Here is a 20,632-nt window from a genome sequence, read left to right on the forward strand (position 1 = left end):
ACCACTAGCCTTTTGTTAATCTTAGTTGCATTTGAATCAATAGGTTAAAAGAAAAAAGGTAGAAATGCGGATAGCCAGCATGATCATACACATTTCTTTCTTAAAGAGGGTACTATTTTTAGTTTGACACCCTAAGGAGCTCCCCCCCCTCCCCTTAATAATACATTCTATATAGCCACATGTGAGCTCTCCCCAGCCCAAGCCCCAAGGTAAGAGTTAAGGCCAATATGATTATGTACAAAATAACTCACTTTATAAAAGTTCATTTGTGTCAACAGCAGAAAAGTAATACAATGGTATTCACCAACAAGCATCCAGTATCAAGTAGATTTACATAGCATTGCTACAAAATAGCTACAAAAAACAGAGCATTTCTAAGTTCCGGCTGCCAGTATAATTGAAAATAAACACTTTTCTAAATTGTGGGAAAAAAGTGTTAAGCTGTTTAGTTAACCCTAGCCAAGATTTTTTTTGTGTGTACCAAAATACATATTCTCACTCAACATCACATTTTAAAATGTTATGTTTTCAATACCTAGTTCTAGCAGAATTTAAAAAAAAAAAAAAAAAAACAAAAAAACCACACATGGACTTCAGTTTTATGTTACTACCCTAAACAGCATAAATAGTCTGTAGATCAGAGAAAAAGAACTATTAGTCAAAAATGAGTTGCAAAGTAAGGTATCTTTCCATTGATAGCCCATGGGGCTATGTTTTTGCCACTTGTTAAAAGGTTTTATTTTAAACATACACACATAGACCACATATTACATTGCTGTGGTATGTAAAAACAAGCAAACAACCCCCCCACATTCCCCAAGCATGTGGTTCACATGTGGATGTGGAAAAAGGATTAAACAGACTCTCCAGAGGCCATTAGTATGCCTAAGTTCCATCAATATTATCCCCTCAACTTTCTGAGAAATTAAGCCACCTAAAATTGTGCTCCTCTTCACTTTAAAAGAAAGGTCAGTTCCTATTATCAGCAACTACATTAAATCCCATTGTCAAAACATGCAGCTAGTATGAAACCTGGCACAAAAGCATTAAATATATAACATGAACTTCAGATTTCACACTGAACATAAACAGCAATACACAGATGAAGGCGTTAGACCTTGAAAGTATTAAAATCATAACTTGAGAGATTTTATAGTTGGCATAAGTCTGCAACAGCTAAAAGTTACAAGTTCTATAAGCTTTTACAGAGTTACTCTGAAGTACACAATTACTAGATTTTAAACTGCTTTACAATTTTCACCAGTTCTCTCTCTTTATAAGAGTACCTTTTTAAAGTCATTTTTTGATCCTGCAGACTAATATTTCATACAGTATAAGAAATGCTGTTGTGGAATAAATCAGTAAGATAAGTCAGCTGCAACATTAACATGCACCCAGATTAACACTAAGAGGAAAGTTTAGGTAGTCTAACTTTCGGTGACCTATTAAAGACTTACTTTAACTAAACTCTACTGCTCAAAAACTAACTCTCCCCCCAAACAAAACAAAAAACCCTACCCCAGCCCACCCATAGTTCCCAATCTCATTTTGTTTTAGAACAGAAGAATGACTTTTATATATTCTGTACTCTTTAGCATGGAATCTATCAAACCAAAATATGTTCTGACTAACTGAACCTTTCTTGAAGAACGGTTGATAAAAGTAAAAAAAACTCAGTTATAATGTATCATGTGGGAGACAATGGTAACTGTTTGAAAGTCAGCAACATGGAATGTACCTATAGATTTGTGCAGAGCAACAGTAGCAGTTATTTACATGTTCAGGGTAGTTAACTGTGCATTATGAATTAGTTTTCTCCTGTATAAATTAGAAAACTACAAAAAGTCAAAATTGGGAAGACAGATATTCCCATTATCTTTTAAAGTTCAAGTAAAGACATGTTTCCAGCACTTCCTTTAGACAATAGCATATTGCTCGTATAAAAGGTCTCTTATCCTATAGAAGTCCTGACAGAGACAGCCTTCCAATCCAATGCGTCCTGTTTCAGTCTGAAACAAAAGATATGTTTCAGTTTACTATCATGACATTGAGATGCTTTATTTTCATTCAGAATATATGCAATGGATTATTTATTGAAGGGATTAAGACACAGAATACCTACCCTGCGAACAGCCACCAGGTTGTTGCACACAAGTACTCCTCCTACAAATTCAGCTTGAATACCTTCCCGCAGAAGAACTTGCTTGAAGTCAGACAGTCTTGGCTCATTCATAAACACAGACTGATGTCCAAGAACCTTTAAACAATACACACAATTTTAATAACTCTGCTACAACCTTACACTTCACCAGATCTCCTTGTTATTGGATTGGCAGCAGCATGGCCTATGGACAGGCTACAGGACGGTTAAGTTAGAAAACTAGTTCTGTTTCTGTCACTCGCAGCAAGACCTCTGCAGAATAGGAAGGGCTTAGAAGTCATCCATTAAGCAAAAGAAAGGTTTCCTTCTGTGTTCACACTGAAGACAACTGTAAAGCTGCCCCTGAAGATCCCTCTTGCAAGCCATGACATGCCAGGGACAGAGCTGCAACAAGCAGTATTGTTGGCAGTACATATTCCTAGGACACTTGTCATAAATCAGAACAGCCTTTACAGCTCTCTAAGTTTATCTAGCTCCTACAACAGAATACATTTAAGAGTGTGCAAAAGCATCCTGAAGCAATACCAGGATTAGGAGGCATTTTATTAATTCACTGAAAAAATAAAATAATATCTACTCATGCAAAGTATTTTCACTTAAGAGTGAAGATAGAAAAGACTAAAGGAATGAACTCCCAAGCCACTACTACAGAGGCAGATATGCGTGTATCTCAAAGATGTGTATTTCTACTTACAGTATATGAGGTATTTTCTACAGCATCAACAAAACATACTAAAACCCAAGAGAGACTAAGCATCAACCAGCTTCTAAAGCCACAAGTACCAACTACAAATATGAAACAAGTTACATTGTGATCTTATATCCACAACTAGATGGTAACTGTATTACGCTAGGCACTGTTAACAGACACAATAGACAATCCTCACTACAAAAAACTTAAAATTTGGACAAAAAACAGTAGCATCTTTAACAAAGAGAAAAAAGCAAACAAGAAAACCCAGTTTCAGTTACACTGTCATATGACTAAAATCACAGTATCAAGCTCTAAGTACTAGAAAGAGAGATCTGAACACAGAACTCAAAAAAAAAAAAAAAAAAAATCCAAATCAGTAAAGCTTCTGTACCTCATGAGGTGGCAGAGGTTCCAAAGTAGGAATGATCTCACTCTCCTCACACATTTCCTTATCATCATCACCAAACAGGCTTTTCATGGCCTTTTGTTGTGCAATGACACTGGAGTCTGAAGAAGGCATATCCACTTGCATCTCTAAATCTTCATCTTCCCTCAGCTCTCCCTCTTCCAAAATAACTCCAGTGTCCACTTTTGAAACTCGCATGTCCAGGACACCATCTATCCAAGCCAACTCAGCATCTTTGGCTTTACAGAACTGAAGGGAGCTGACAAGAGAATCTTTTAACCTGACCTAGATTGCACAAAAGTAAAAGCATTACTGATTTCACAGAAAATGCAACAGATAATATTTCAGAGTCCTTACTCCAAGCTTTAGAAATTAGCAGTTTTCCTTTTAGTATTTCTGTACAGCCTCGATTCACAGTCCTTTCAAGAGGGAAAGGAGACAATCACGACCAAGGTAAGATGTTAAATGCTTACAAAATACGATGTGTGTAGCCCCCATCTTGCTACTTGAAAGCAACAGAACAGTAACTTCTTTTTGTGCTAGTTAAAATAAGAACCACCTTTATGACTACAAGCTTGAGTTAAACTTACAGTGAGAGCAATCAATTCCCTTCAAAATCATCTGAAATATTTTCCTTTGTGGCCAAGGGGTTCCTCAGTTGGCCTTCATAAATTTAAGGGAAGCTTTTTCGGATACGTTCAGGTGAGCAAACAGCAACTCTAAATTCCAACCCTATACGCAAGTGGTAGTTAATACTTTATTGTAAGAAGAGATTTTGTAAAAATCAGATCTTAGGTGACTAAAACATTAATTTACCCTGACTTCTCTGGCAAATACCAAGATATTTACCCATTAGCTAAAGCCCTACTCTGTAAGGCCGCTATCCACATGGGATTGTGTGTGGTCCCAACAGCAGCATCAGGGCTGCAATTGTATGAAGGATACTGCAACTAATGAAACTATACATTTACTGCACAGTCCACCCAGAAGACACTGACACTTCTGATGCCTCACATGTCTTTTTCCTAATTCAATGTCTCCAAACTACTTCATCTTTCAGAAAAATAGCAGAAGAATAATCTGATTATAGGCATAGGATAATTTCCCCTTTACAAAAACAAGTAAATAAAATATGAAGCTATTAAAATTCTATTCAGAGAAATATTTTGCAAGAAATCAGAACCTTATTTCTTACAAACTAAAAGCTTAAAAAAAGCTTAAAAGAAAAAAATTAACACAGAAAACACTGCTGTTTTAAGACTAGCGGAACAGGATAGTTTTGAATAACTGGAAACTTGCACTTCTACAACGTTACAGATTTTGATCTGAAAGAAAACAATTCTGCAGAAGTACCTCTGTTTCAACAGTTCTACCAATGTTTTCCTATCAGCTTCAGCCATTAATGTTTTCTTCCTTTTTAAACAACATGCAAGACACTTTCCTCCAAACAACTTCAGAAGTCTAATTTGGGACCATACATAATTTCCACATGCTTCACTCAAATTCTCCAGATTCTCATTTAGAGCTTAACTATGAAAATTAAATGCAATACATTACTATGACCTCACTTTCTAAGAGCCACCACCTTAATGTTGTTTCTTTTTCTGTTGTGGGGCAACTTTTTTCTTATTTTTTTATTTATTTTTAAGTTAACTGCTCCTAGTTTTACATGTTCATTTTTAGGCACTGTTTGGATATGAAGGATCTCATACGGACTTTTTGTTCTTTAAGGCTCTTCTTGAGATACCAAAAGCAATCCTAAAATACAAGTAGCATACAGCATGCTTCAAATATAGACATTAGAAATCTATTAAGAATTCAGTAAAGCAAACTGATATTCCCATGAACATAAGCCCTGCCTTTTGTACCATGAGTAACACTACATTACTCTCATGCTTAAGCTTTTGAACACTGCTTATAAGTAATATTGCCTTGAGTATAACAAGAAAGGTTACCCAAGAAATAGAAAAGAGCTACTAAAGTCTTAATCCCACAAAATCAAATGTACATAGAGTATATTTTGTTCTTCTCCCCAAAACAGACAGCTGAATTAAAAGGTCTGTCAATATTGCTCTACTACAGTTCATACTACTTACACAAGTAAAAAATTCTAATACCTTACCTGGTAGATGTGAGTTTCACTGGTTGCATCTACGGTTTCATGTAGTTTGGGCATGTAAACTTTAATATCTTTTCCGCCAAAAGCTCTGCAGCACTCTGCAAGGTCCTGACTGGCCTCAGGTGGTCCATGGACAATGATCAGTTGTCTTGGTTTCATTTGGTTAATAATTTTTTTAATTGAGTCACCGTCTGAACGTCCTTCATAGTCAATATACGTAACTCTAGCTCTGGTTTGAATTAAGAAGAATAACATTTTTAATTTAAAGATTAAACCTTTGAGTACTTTGAGATATTTTATTTAAAATTGAATATACTTTAAAAATATTACACATAAGCAAAAGGTGCCAGCACAAGGTATATTTCACAGCCATCATAGATCAGTAACAAAATACAGGATTGTCAAATATCAGCACGCATGTATGGCTTAACACTACAAATTCTCTAAATTCACTTAAAGTTATCCAAAACATCACATAAGCATGGATTGTATCTGAACAAGTTCAATCTTTTCTAACAAAATATATACATTTGAATAACTGTGCTGACATACTGTTGTATTGCTTGCTCTTCGTCTACCAGCCTCCCACCTGTCCCCATCATATAGGGAATGAACTGTAGATTTCTTAAGAGCAGGAACCAAAGCAGACACTGTACTGTGCTCCAAGAAAGACTATAAAGTCAGTCAACCAGGATTAATCTGAGAAAACAAATTTGGACACCTTCCCACTTTCCTAATTCCAAATTAGCTCTCACTGGGCACATCCAACAGCTGCATGTGATTCAGCAGGCATACAGCACTTTCCCATTAAGAATTCTGCAAAGATCCCCATATCATACTAACTTGCCTTGCCAGCAACAGCATCTGCACATACTCTAAGTATCTCCACACACATCTAATATCAGAGACTTTGGAGGGCTGATCTAGGAGATGTGTGGAGTGGAATTCTCCCACTATCCCTTTTTATCACACAAATAACTAGCAAATCCAGGGGGGAAAAAAATGCAAGATATCTGAAATACTAAATAACACCATGATAGCACATTTGCATAGATTTCTTATTAGCTCCTCTAAAAGAAGGAAAAAGAAAACCAACCACACTACACACACAAGGAACTACCCTTCTGTTGCATGACAAATAAACGAATAAATGGAATCACTACCCACTGTCACAACATTAAAAAAATTTTCATATTTCTCTTTAAAGTTGAGAAAAATAAAGCCAGGAGTTCCATTAAAAAAACAAAAACAAAAAAAACCCACACACAAACAACACCCCCCATCCACCCCCCACCTCCCTTTCCAGATGTGAGTAACCAATAAGCCCCTACAATATAGGAAGGCTCAGAGGAAATAGGCAAGAGGATATGCCCATGAAGCTCAGTGAAAAGTGTATCGCATGACTGACCACAGCTGTTGCACAGAAAGCTGACTATCTGAACACAAAGGGAACCAGAGGGTGGCCTTTGTTTTAGATAAACAGGTATGTCAGGTGAGTGGATCAACTGGCTACATCACAGTTGAATGAATCAACTGGCTGTCTAAATGCTTCTCCTCAAGTTAATCAAGAATGTAATTATCTCCTTGAGTTAGCCACACCACCATGGGGGAAGTGTATACACTCGGCTCAGCCCAACAGTGTGAAAACTGAACAACTAACAAAAGAGGTTTGAAGAGAGCAAGGAGCTTGAGCTGCTTTCAACTCATGCATTCCTTCTGAGCAACTGGGGACACCCAGCACCATGACAGTGAGCACATTAGAGAGATCAGTAATGGAGATCCATTTGCATCGTGATTGAACTGCATATTGCAACTGCTGTATTTTGCTAAGTGCAACTTACATTTGCACTGTGATTTCAGTATACTGCTGTATCACTCCGCTAAATCGGAAGTCCTGTGTAACAAGTATCTTCAAATAAGTGAATCTTACATTACACATGACACCCTTCACATGTGGACTGTCTAAAAGAAACTGGTATCAGACTGACAATGGAAAACAGACAAAGCAACTGAACACTGGTTGTAATGCACCTGCCTTCTCATCAGCACCCTCTTAGCTATAATATTACTTAAAACAAGAACAAAGCCACTCACTTAATTTCCATGGACTCTGTTGCTGAAATACATTTGGTAGGAACATCTGATAAGTCCTGGTCCATAGGTTCATCTCCGTTTGTCAAACCAGATTCTAACTTGCTTTTTTCTTCTTCTGTTGCTTGAAGTTCTGGAACCAAAAAGTCCTCAGGTCTAAAGGATGAAAGGTGTTTTGTTTTTGAATTGATTTACAGTAACGCCAAAGGACTACATATTATAGAAACAATGCCTACTGTATTACTACTGAGATGTTTTATGAATCAGTGCCAACAGTTTTATTACACTTGCCTTCAATATATCCATACATAAATAGAGCTCATTTGAAAAAAGATCACCTTTGTATCAAAAAAAAAATTTTTGAATATCTTGTAGAATACTAGCAAATGGAGGGATTTTAGCAAACATCTCATATCAAATATGGCAAATATTGCTAGCTTTTTCTAGGATAAATTATGTTTCTTCCTAATTACCTATCATTTTCAAAAATTTATAATAAAAGCAGGAATAAATCAGGTTCAAAAAACAGAGAGTATTTTTTACCTTCTCCCTTATAGAAGAGAAACAAATAATTGCCAAGAGACAGAGCACATTCTAAAAAGGTCTGAACACAGGCCACTGTGCAGTTTCAACCCTATCACAAGCCTCCCACAAAACTTAGCACAAACTACCTTAACTTTTCAGTCACCATGTTGGGAGAGAAGATAGTAGTTTTGCAGAGCAGAGACAATACTGATTTTTTAAAATTATTTTTACTTTTGAACTATTGTATAGCTACTCTACATTAGTAAGTATTACTACTGCTTTTCCACATACTTGATAATCTCTCCATATTCATCCCATTTAATTCTTTCCTCGGGAGCTGGAAACATGGGATAAGACTTCTTTGCCTGTTTGAAGAAGCTTCCTTTCCGGCTACCTTCACCTTTCATCATCAAATCATGTTTGGTCTTATGTACAGTTGGCTGATCAATATCCTCTTCAGCATCACTCTCATCACTGGAATCAATATCTGCCCTGAAATGACATTAAAGGAGGCATTTTCTTTTTCTTTTTGTGTTTAATATTACATAAACACACTGAATGGGAAATAACAGTCCATATAACACCAACTGTTTTCAGCAGGATGAGGTCAGTTTACATATCTGAGAAAATGCTTACAGCCAAATAGCAGACAAAACAGGTCCATCATAGCAACAAATTAAAGGCAACCATCCAAAACTCCTGAATGCCTTCAGGTGAGCCTATCAAAACTATCATTTGTATTTATCCCTGTATATAGTTGAACCAGCAGGTTGATCACACAGAAATCCCAACTCTGACAATAAAAGCAGAATACAGCAAGAGCCAAAATACTCACTCTTTAGACTGTTCTAACTTCTTAGCTGCTTCTTTCTTTAGTTTCTCCTTTTCTAGGTACTCTTCAAGTTCTTTTCCTTCCAACTTGACACGTTTTCTCAACTACAGATAAAATAAAAATTAGTATTACTTTTGAGTAGCTGACACAGCTTTAATACTTTTCCTATGTACTGCTGACAAAGTAAGTACCAAGAGGAAGTACAACTTGTTTGCCACATACTAGATAAGATTATGCAAACTCGTGCACCTACTTTACAAGAATTCCTCTGACAAAACTCTTCAGGAATCATCTCTTGTTTCAATAACTGAACAAGGCAGTGCTGAAGTTGCACACTCAGATGAGCAGTGCTTTTCTACTCTTACTGATTGTGTCACTAACATCAAATAAAAACAGCTTGGCAAAGTCTAGACTAGCAGGCAAAGCCATAGTAAATTTTGTTGCTTATTTTATGCAAGTCAAATTAGAGACTAGGTCACTATGAATATTGCTGAATTCTAGTAATAGTGTATTCACTGTAATCCTATGCTTTTACCCCAAAATAGAAGAAAGCTGCATTGCCAGGAATGAAATTACCACTGAGATCAGAAGGCTACACACTCCCATGGATTAACAATGCATATCAGATAGAAGTAGGCACAGGTATTTTGATTGAAAATAATTTGAAAGCATGACTAACATTTAATTAGGTTAACTGTGTTCTTTAATTTCTAGCTTTCACTTATTTCTCTAATTCTAGTACAATACATTCTATTCTTTTGACTTGATTCTCCTCTCACCCAGAAACCGATGATTATCCAGCAGAAATAATCATATATTGTTATCTGCACATCAACTGCAAGCAGAATTTTTTCTATTACAACAAAAAGACAGAAGTGTTATCTCAGTATAAGTATTTTAAAAGAACTTCGTGCTCATCTCTATGGAGTATTAATTCTGCCACATCACCAAAAGAGAGAGAGAGAGAGAGAGAGAGAGAGAGAGAGAGAGAGAGATTTTTTTTTTTTTTTTTTTTTTTTACAAGTTTCTTAATATAAGTACTATTTTTACACAAATTTTTCCACAACTGGTTAAATATGCAACATACTGATTTCAGATGTCCATTCGCTCCGGAAGTGTTTTTAGTAGGCCAAAAACAAAACTAAATTCAGTTTTGTTCACATTCCCCCAGATGACCCACATCAAGAAGTCTGAGTTACAAAGAGAACTCTTACCTCAATATCTATAACTTTTTCAGAAGGATTATCAATCAGGAACCGTGCTAATGTTCCAGGTGTAGTGCGGTAAGTTAAAATTATAGAGTTTTTTGAATCCTGGCACCATTGAATGAAGAGATCTCTGGAAAACCCACACTCTAAATCAGGTTGGCTAGCAAGAACAACTTTTGGACTAGGCACTCGAGCCAAATCAGACAGACTATGACATAAGGAGAGGTGGCGGAACTGAAAAGGATTGTTTCTCTTGTCTTCAAAGCACCTCATCAGTTTGTCACTCATCCATTCAACCTAAAATATGTATTACGAAAAAAGTTATCTATAGGAATATATAAGTTCTAAAACAATGTACAAACCTGGCATTAAGAACAGAGATGCAATGTGTTTACATTAACATTTCTACACATACTGAGGAAGAACTTTATGTTCTCTTTTTATGCTGTTTACACTCAAAGTACTGGTTTCTAACACCTGTAGCCATGCTGACAGGTCTCATGACAAAACAAAAGCAGAAATCAATATGGAAAAGCATGCCCAGAGCCATGCTTAACTTTGTGTTACTTGATCTAAAGATGTGAAACAAACATCCATTCTGGAATAAGGACAAAACCTGGTCCTTAGCCTACTTAACCCTTTTTTTTCCCTCTTTAACTTTAAAAAAAAACAAAAACAAAAACAAAAAAAAACATGCTGTTGAATACATAGCCTGTTACCCTCTTCATTGTTACACTTTCAAAACAAACCTGTGATTTAGAGAATTCCACTACATTGTAGCTGACGTTATTCAAAAGTGCTAGTGAGTAAACTCCTAATCCTGCATCTTTCGTTCTCCATATCTGATCAAGAAGTTGAGCAAGTTCCAGAACTCTGCCTGCTGTATCCACAGCTATTAATACATTTCCATCACCTCGTAATGTCTCCAGAACATTAGCTGAGAAGAAAAAACAAACAGAAAAAAAACTTATACTTTGAACCATAATTAAAACATGGTGCTTTTTTGCTATATTCCACTAGCAGCCACAATCAAAAGCAAATTGAACTGAGAAATAAATTAAGATTTAGGTCCTGAAACTGTAATACTAGTTTCTTTTTTCCTTTTTTCAATCTCCATTTTACTGATTTTTAATAACGTGATGAGGAAAGTCATTTTAAAATCTCTCAAGAGATCAACCAACGCTAGGCTAAAATACACAGTTTTCAAATAAAGTTAAAAAACATGGTGCAAATCATTGCTCTTATGAAACCGTTTTACCCACAGGATTAGTACCAACAGAAAAGAATAACTCAAAGTTTGTTAAATTTTAATGAAGAACCTTAATTTGGATGCTAATGAACTGATTATAGGAAAAGAATTTACAATGGCTAATAAAACATGTTATTGTTATTTTGAACCCCAAACAGAATACATACTCAGTAGCTGTTCATCCCTTTGTTTTCTCCTAGGCTGTACATAAGTGGCATTAAATGAATCTGTAATAAGCAATGAAGGCCTGCTCAGCATCTCCAAGGAACATCCATTCAGATGGCTGTGGAAAAAAGGCCAAACCTCACTTTTTGCAGTTCTATTTTATAAAGGAAAATAGACAGGTAACTTCCAGATGTTTACATATACAGAAATCACTCAACTGCTGAAGAATAGTCTCACATAAATGAAGGAAAAACTACTTAAAGAAAAGACTTCAAGTCAAGAATAAGAGGATGTTAGAGAAAAGTCAAAGTCTGATTAAATAAGTAATTGTGAAGAGATTAATGTCTAACATAGATACCTTTGTTAAACTGAGTAAGAGCAGCGGCAATTTCAGAGGTTTAAGGTTTATTTTTTCTACCCTTCGCTCTTCTCATTCACTGAAAGCTTTTTTAGTCTTACTTAAATTTGGCTTAACACAAGATACAAAACTTTTTAATGAATGTTAATCTGAAATATCTTATTTCAATATTTTTTTTCTTGGCCATTTCCCTCTTAAACAAACATGTTAAAGAAGGAAAACAAGGAATGGGAAGTTTCATGCAAGTTCTTTGTCTAAGGTAGAAAAGGTCTATTTTTCTCTCTCTCTCTCTTTTTTTTTTTAAAAAAAATGCAAGAGTTTAAAAGTGAAAAGTTTCCCTGATCTAAACACCAGGTAGTCTTGTAGATGATTTTGTCTATTAAAAATTATTGCATATTCTATGTTCCCCCAGGAATTTTTCCTAAAAGGTAAATGTTGTGTCCCACCCTTAAATACAGTTATGATACATTAATGTGCTCCGAATTCACATCCATCTTGCTAAGCTGAATTTTAGTACACTTTAAAGAGTTCTTCTTCCCCCCTTCCAAAGCAAGGCAGTTCCTGAGAAGGAGAAAAGAAGATAAGTAATAACTTCTCTTTATAAACAGCAAAGAACTTCTGTATTATTGTTTTCTTTCTTAAAATGGCAAGAAATGCTTTTCCAAACTGCAAAAATAAATGTTTCCTACTTCAGACTTACAAACAAATAAATCTGAGGGGAACGAATAAACCCAAAGCTGATGTGTTTCAAATTGATTAATCTGAACAAAAGTGAAAGTAGTGGTCTTAAGATACCGGGAAAGGCACTGCTACTTCCAAAACTATTTATCATGCACCGCTCAATTACACACACCTAACACAATATGCAAGAAATACAGTTTATGTTGAACATACATCTCCCTCTTGTGGTTGAAGTCAACTGCATAAACAATTTCTTCCTCTCCATCTTTGACAATCTTCCAGATTGTGCCCCCTATCATGTGACCAGCTGGCAATGGTGTGATTGACAGACCATGTCCTTTGCCTACAAAAAAAAAAGTAATTTTAAAAACTTTCAATATTTCAGGCACATCACATGTATTAACATTTGTTATTCTAAATACAAGCCAGTAATTTTAAAAAACTGAACACAAAAGTTATTGTAAAAAAGTCAAATGAAGTATGAAAATCAGTAATCTATCCCTCCTTCCCATCTAACCAAAAACTTCATAACATTATAACTCTTTTTGCAATTCACTTCTACTCTGCCTCCAGAAAAAGAAACTAAAGTGAAGATCACTTCTTGTCTCCCCCTCTTACCAGTTCCTAGAGGTGCAGCAGCCCAGCTGCTCTAACTATGGACCTAAGCAACAGCAAGTTACATAACAAACAAAACATACCAAAGCAAGTGCACTGGTGAGAGGCAGGCCCCTCTCCTGTACAATCCAGAATATCTACTATATCATTCACTGTCTAGGTCCTTAAAAAAAACACATAAATTACACAGAGTGGAAATTTAACTGAACAAAAAACATGCAAGCTGCAAAGAGTTCCAGAAAGGGTGTCTGACATGCTGCAGCACAAGTCAGGGATGACAAATCTTTTCAGCACCTGCTGACTTTTTTTTTTTAAAAAAAAAAAAAAAAAAAAAAAAAAGCACTGCTTTTCCTCATCATTGGTGCTAAGCTAGATCTTTGTCAGCATCAAACTAGACCACCCATGACAATTACTCACTGTCATTGCTGTATTCTATCAGTTTGCATAGAAGTGCACAGCTTTAGCAAAAAATAAAAAACACATTATCTTCTTGGATGCATCTATCAAGTCTTTTTGAGTCACTTCAATTAAATATGGAAAGAGGAAGGTGTTATAAAATAGTAGTTCACTAACCCTCTTATAGGATGTAAAAACTAGCAGCATGGACAGAGCCTCACTACAAAGTTAATACCTTGAAAAAGGGTCAGCAGCCTTTCAAGGATGATTTCCCATTTCTGTTTTTCTTTCTCATATTACAGGGCAAGTATTTTGGCAAGCAACATTCAGGAGATGATGCAACTCAGACAAGCTGCTGGCAGTCAGGCTATAAGCATTTTGTGCAAGACCAGGACTTCCATTTCATTTTGATCTTTAAACTCCGCAAGAACAAAAAGCTGCTATATCTCAGAATGCCACAGTTCTCAACATTAAGCCATACTAAGTACCATTCAAAGTCTGCCAAGACCTCCTTGTTAAATCACTCAGACGCTATAACTTTATGTGGGCAACCTATTCGTCCTCTGAAAAACCTTCCCTTTTTCTCCTGGTTACTGAGAAGTTATCAAGGTACCCACCACATGGCATGGGTAGATGCTTTTTAGAGTCACAAGCAAATTCCAAGGAAAGTTAGAAAAAACACAAGAGGAAAAAAAATGCTTTGGCATAACCTCTTCCTCATTAATTTAAGCAGAAATTCTACCCATTTCCAAATACAATTACTGAGGCAGATCTTCAGCTGATACAGAGCAACACAGCCCAGCTGTGTTGGGTTGTGTTCAGGGCTGAGAAATACACATTCAAAGACCTACTCCTTTTTAAAAAGTTACCTTAATTTGTAGTGAAAGGCAACAGAGCCATTGAAATACAAAACATTTATTGAAACTTTTGCTGACAGAAGAACTTTACCTTTCAAATTCACAATCTGAGAAAACTTCAGCTGTTGTATTTTGTCAAAGGCTGCATCTACATCATCCAGTGTAAAGAGAGTGAAGTCTTCTGTATTATGGCGGGACTAAAACAAATAAGAAATGAAGAATATTCAACAACTTGAGCATTCCACCATATCAGAGCTATTGTGTATGAAAATATCAATTTAAACATACCTGATAGAGATCATACATAAACATCTGTCCCATTTTATATACAGGAATAGTTGCATAAATGGCACAATTTAAGCCCATTTTTCCAACTGCATATGGAAGTGCACCAAGATGTAGAGGGTCAGGATGAGAAAGAAGAACAGCATCAACCTGGTGTACATGTCTACAAAAAAAGGGACAACAGAGGGAGCTAGTGCAAAGATGGTATGCATTGTATTCTATACTCTCTATCATCGCTGTTTTAAGAACAAGTACACAATCTGAACGTCAAACAAGAAAATATAAATCCCTCTACATCTAGAATAAAATTTTTAGAATTGTAATTAAAAAACCCTACAAAGATTTCCAGACATTCAAGCAACATAAGAATTTAAATATGCGTTCTGAAAATGTAACTTCAAGCCCAGGTCACATAAGAGCTCTTGAAAGTTTCACATTAAATTCTTGATATATGAACACCAGAAGGTACATTAACTGAAGGGCCAAAAATATTTTCAGTGCAAAGACACATTATAAGCCTTTTACACATCAAAGACTGGTTACACATTAATCCAAAACAGACTACAGTTGTTATTCAGATGAGCAAGGCCAAGTAAAAGGACTCAAAACTCAGTAAACCTTAAACTGATACAGATGAAATCAAAATGTTTATTTAAAATTAGAAAAGGTCAAAGTTATCATTTAAAAATGATACAAGGATTTTTCTTATTTTCCTGAACATATAAGATGGTTCTTCTTGCCACATTATTTTGTAAAATAAGAACTCAAAATAAAAACTTAGTCTATCATGACTGAAAAACATGAAGTCTTAAAACAGATGCAACAAGTGAAAACGCAAACTGGACTGACAGAAGTCAAGCTTTTTATTCCCTTAGCGAGCAACAGACACACACACCATTCTTCTTGATGGACATTCTTCTTAAGAAGATTTTGTTTAATTGCTTCTCAGGTAAGACACTTAAGAAAACTTTAGAAGCTATCCTTAGTACAGGATAATCCTCAGTTAGAAGACTTCAAACATGAGTATGTTAATGCTGAGAAAAGTAAATCTATAAAAATAGCATCACAAGGCTTAGTTTCTTTCAGGAATTTCCATGTTTCAGGCCTAATTCTGAAATCAATGTGTGCATGAGGAAAGCTCCTCACTGTAAACCTGCAGAAGTTCAGTACAAAACTCTAGACACGTTTATTTCTTTGCAGGCCTAGGACACTAACAGAAGCTTTTCTCCAGACTGACAATCCATTAAACCTGAAACGGGAGGCAAAAGCCAAACCACTTTGTCTTCAGCTTACATGCAATGAGAGTTCTTTTATCCAAACTTAGTTAACCATTCTATATCAGTTTAGAGCCAAGCTCCATCTCCCACAGGCTCTGTTCTATTATGCTTATGAAAAAACAAAACATCCAAACCAAAACAAAACCAGAAGAAGCTTGGGAACTGGAGTGACTAGATGTGACTCATTAACTCATAAGGAAAAAAAAAAACTTTTTACTGGAAATATTTTATCAGTCATTCTTTTCAAATAAAAAAAGAATTTTGCATTTAACATTGTCATACACATAAAATCAAGTGGCATTTGAAAAATTTCTGAAAAGAATAAGACTTTTTTTAAACAACTACTTACTTCCTTAGTGAATCAATAATATCCATAGAAAAGTTTTCATCCCAGCCACAATCCAACAGAAACCGAAATTCATCTACTTGCAATAGATAGCACAGGGCAGATTCCTCCTGCACCCCTGAAAGCGTGGTTAACTTGATAATCGATGTCATTTTTCTCTCCAGGTGTTTGATCTCCAGAAGAACTATTCTGAATGAGAGAAGAAAAGTTTTACTGGCTAATCCAAAACAAAAGTCTGTTTATTTAGATCCACCTCTAACTTCTTAGATTTCTGAGAACCTGGAGGATAATTTTTTTGACATACTCTCAAATACCACTGCTGGTTATTAGCTACTACCTACCTTTTGATCTGTCATTTTGTAAACACAGGAAAAAACAACCCACTTTTTACTTGCCCCAAGGGAATTTTTTACACCGGGCAGCAAAAGGGTAGAGCCTTTGTTACCCCTAGGACAAGTTGCCCCAAGAGCCGGGGCAGGGGAGCCGGGCACCGGATGCCCACGGCCGCAGCCCCCCCATCTCGGCAGCGGCCCAGTGGGGGGGGGGGGGGGGGTGGCCAGCACGACACAGGCCGGGGGCGCCGCTCGGCGCCTCCCCTCACCCAGCCCGGCGCCCCGGGCCCGCCAACGGCCGCCTGACCCGGCCCGGCCCGGCCCAGCCCGCTGGGGCGGGGGCGAGCCCGGCGCCCCTGCCGCTAACGCTCCGCAGCCCCGGCTGCCCATGGGGAGGAAGCGGGCGCGGAAAAAGGAGACAGAACAGGGAGGGGAAGCCCGCAGCGAACGCGGGAGCCGCGCCACAGCAACACCGCTCAGGGCGGTCGCGACCGCCGCTACCTGCTTCACGGGCCTCGCCGGAGCCCCCCGGGGCGCGCGCCCCCCGCCTCATCCGGACGCCGCGCGCGCCGCCATCTTGAGCGGGGCAGGGAGGAGAAGGAGGGAAGGTGCGGGGGTGGCGGGCAGCACCATCGCGAGGCCGCCCGGGGGGGGCGGCTCCCTCCCCGCTGCCCGAACCGGCGGTGGGCTGTGCCGGCCTGCGCACTGCGCCCGTTGCCCTTGGTGTGGCCGCTGCGCGGGGCCCGGCGGCGGCGGCAGGCGGTAACGGCTGGGGCTGGCGGCGGGACGGGACGGGACGGGACGGGACGGGGAGGGGAGGGTGTCTGCGTCGGGGCGGCGCGAGCCTTCACCGACGGCGTCTCGGGGCGCTTCCCTGCGCCCGGCGGCGCCTCGCCGCTGGCGGGGGCCCCGCCGGGAGCACTGTCCCGGCCGCCATGGCGGCTGTCTGAGCAGCGGCCCCGCCGCCGCCGGGCCCCGTGTGCCGCCTTCTAGCAGCGGCCCCGTCCTGGGAGCGGAACGGCCGCCTGGGCGGCTCGAAACCTCCCGCAAGACACTTACCCGGCAGGTTTGGGCTGGGGAGGCTGGAACAGGCTTTCTGCATTTAACAGATGTATTTTCTTTCTTGTCTGTCAATTCCCGAGTGCCTTGGAGGCTTGTCTTTCCGAGCTTTTGCTGATGATAAAACATCCATCTGCAGGATTTAGTATTACGAATACCTGTGTTATGTTTTGCAGGAGAGCGACTTTCTGTACTTTTAGAGTTATTTTAATGGGTAAATTAATCTGTTTCTAGATCATTTTGTTAACATTTGACCAATGATACTTAAAAGAGTCTACTCTCCTACTTCAGGATAAAATCCTATTTTGCGGCACCACAGAGTTAGTTGCAATTGTTTCTGAGAATCCTGTGTTTGGATTTGAGAACAGCATGCACCTTGCATGAAGTGTTTACTGGCCCTTACGCGTTTATTATTCCATAGTAGGATCCTAGTGTGTGAGATTAAAGGCACTAGGCATGTAGCAGTCTCCACGTACAGATGTATCAGTAACTCTTCTCTGTTACGCTCTTCTTTCCAGCAGCCATGGTGAACTTCATCCAAGCTGTGCGTGATCACTGGGTTCACATCCTTGTTCCCCTGGGATTTGTGATTGGATGTTATTTGGACAGAATGAATGATGAAAAGCTGTCAGCCTTCAGAAACAAGAGCTTACTATATAGAAGGTTTGCTTATGATACCTTTTTATGATATATATGTTCAATTATTTTGCGAAGTAGATTTTAAAAGTGCTTTTCTAGTCTTTTCTGAAGTCTTAAGTGTATAAAAAAAAGTAATACTGTCAAAATATTAAGGGGAAGAAAGCCATAAAAGTGTCAGCCAACCTTGATTAAGGGTTTTGGCTAACAAATGCTTACTGAAAATCTGGGCCTTAGGGCCCATCTTCGTGCTGTTAGTCATGAAAAAAGTATACGCAATTCTGCCCATTTGACCATTTAGTTGAAATAATTGATTTAAAATAACTATTTTTTGGTAAATGTTATTCTTGGAAGCAAGATAAATAAATTCAAGAACTAGTAAACATGAAGATACTTTGATTTGTATCTAAGTAGACTTATTAAAAGGATGTACTGCATGAGCTCTAAGTCCTTCTGAAATTGTTTTTGAGCCCTCCTGTTTAGCTGCACTTGGATACCATACGGAGTTCACTTAAATGCAGAATACCAGAGCTCTGACAAACTTTACCTAACAAAATAATGCTAAATGTTATAATTGGGGGGGCAGGAGTCAGAGCTATAAAACATATTTTAATGTAAAAGTAACTTATTAAGCTAGGGAAGTAGTCTATAGGTATGAATTTACTTGTTCTCCCTGTCCTCGATGATTCTACAGGTAGGAAAATGCAACCTTTTGCATTTTATTATTTGTGTATTGAAAATGGAAAGTGGTCTTTTTCAGCTTCCAATTAGTTTTCCATTTTAATGAACTAATTGATTTGAAATCAAATAATTTGAAAAAAGAAGGTGTTTTCACGTTGGTAGAAAAGGCTTGAGCTTTCCAAAGCTTGTTAATCATATTAACTGCTGTCAAGTGCTTAGCCATGAAACGTGCAAACCTTATGTTCACTCTAACACTTCAGCAGAAACACATAGTGCTTGAATTTTCCTTTAATTTTAACCTTTTCAATGGATTATAGCAAAATTATGTCTTAAATTTAAAACTATGACAACATATATTAGCATGTAAATACTTTCATAAATTTGTGTCATTTAAATAACATTTTTTTAATTAACCTAGCCTCTGTATTTTAAACGTTTAATGTTAGCAACTGCTGTGTCTTTACGGACTCTGTACCCTACAGTGTGGGCTTGCTGGCTCACTTCTCGGGGAGAACTGAGATAACTTAATGTGCGGCTTCATCTAGATCAGTTCTCTTAAATCTGTGCAAGACTGTAGAGTTAACCAAAATGCAGAAGAAAATCATCCTGCATAATTACTAATGCTAATCTATCACAGATTGGAAGAAAAGTAGGAATGTTGGTATATATGGTTTGCAAGTGGCTTTTTTTACTTTGGAGTCATATGGGCTGATTGTGAGTAAGAAAGTAAGGTAACAGCACTGTTCCTGCCACTGTTAGGTTAGCACTTTTCTCACTGCAATTAGTGGTTAAGTTGCACGGGTATTTCAGTATCTTGTGAAAACTTCCTCTGGTTTTACACCTAATTTTTTTCCTACTAAAGTAATTATATTTTCTATTCAAAAGAAGTAGGGCTCTGTTTTGCAAAAAAGTTTGTTAACTTATTTGTGGTTAGCTGCTCGGTGCCCCCATTTAAACTAATCAAAGTGGACTCAATCTTTGGAAGCTTTGGAAAGAAAAAGAGAACATTTATCCATATTGAAAGATTTTTAACTGACAACACTTTGAAAGAAAGTCAAATTTATTCATTATGCTTAATATAAATCTCAATCAAGGTTTCTATGACAGTTAAAACTTACACCAAGTTATTCTGTCATAATTAAGACTTACATTTATGAGTAATTATTCTACAGAAATTATCCTAATTTTATTCTCCTGCCTCTCTTTTTCTTTTCCACACAGAGAATTGAAACCTGGTGAAGAAACTACATGGAAATAGAAGCTGCTAATGAAATGGGAAATATCTTCATTTGATTAATCAACTTATATAACAAGTTCAAAGAACAGGATTATGGTTTTTATTCTTGAAAGAACGTATAAGGCTACAGAAAGGAACACCTACGATTCATCTCTGCTAGTTTAATTTTCAGTCCTCATTTTTGAAAGATAATTATGTGACTAGTAAATGTCCTGTTCAGAAACATTTGTCCCCAGAAGTCATACTCTGGAAGAGGGAGGAAGACTTACGTAATAAAGAAAAACTATGGAAAAAGCATTTATGTTGTTATTAATCTGTATGGTGTAAAATTATTTGTAGTTCATAGCAAGGCAGTGTTTAGGAACTTTAGTTTCAGGACTTAGGAACTAGGAATATTTAATGTAGATCTGAAATGTGGTAGA

At 37.5% G+C, this 20,632-nt stretch overlaps 2 protein-coding genes across 2 annotated transcripts; one reads left to right on the forward strand and one right to left on the reverse strand.

The window, feature by feature from the left end:
* Positions 1-231: 231 nt before the first annotated feature.
* On the reverse strand, positions 232-17,232 carry CPSF2 (cleavage and polyadenylation specific factor 2). The gene is made up of 15 exons (XM_026111699.2): positions 17,099-17,232; positions 16,269-16,454; positions 14,646-14,805; positions 14,449-14,554; positions 12,703-12,832; positions 11,453-11,568; positions 10,786-10,973; positions 10,043-10,333; positions 8,832-8,932; positions 8,288-8,488; positions 7,475-7,627; positions 5,384-5,609; positions 3,247-3,546; positions 2,123-2,257; positions 232-2,009 (listed from the first exon to the last, which is right to left on the reverse strand). The coding sequence occupies exons 2-15, from the start codon at positions 16,415-16,417 to the stop codon at positions 1,917-1,919; spliced, it is 2,349 nt and encodes a 782-aa protein (XP_025967484.1). The 5' UTR covers positions 16,418-16,454; positions 17,099-17,232; the 3' UTR covers positions 232-1,916.
* On the forward strand, positions 16,950-20,507 carry NDUFB1 (NADH:ubiquinone oxidoreductase subunit B1). Its single transcript, XM_064512167.1, has 3 exons — positions 16,950-17,205; positions 18,175-18,319; positions 20,195-20,507. Exons 1-3 carry the CDS (start codon positions 16,986-16,988, stop codon positions 20,229-20,231), a joined length of 402 nt encoding a protein of 133 aa, XP_064368237.1. The 5' UTR covers positions 16,950-16,985; the 3' UTR covers positions 20,232-20,507.
* Positions 20,508-20,632: the final 125 nt, after the last annotated feature.

Source organism: Dromaius novaehollandiae, chromosome 5, assembly GCF_036370855.1.
Source record: "Dromaius novaehollandiae isolate bDroNov1 chromosome 5, bDroNov1.hap1, whole genome shotgun sequence".
Taxonomy (NCBI): Eukaryota; Metazoa; Chordata; class Aves; order Casuariiformes; family Dromaiidae; genus Dromaius; species Dromaius novaehollandiae.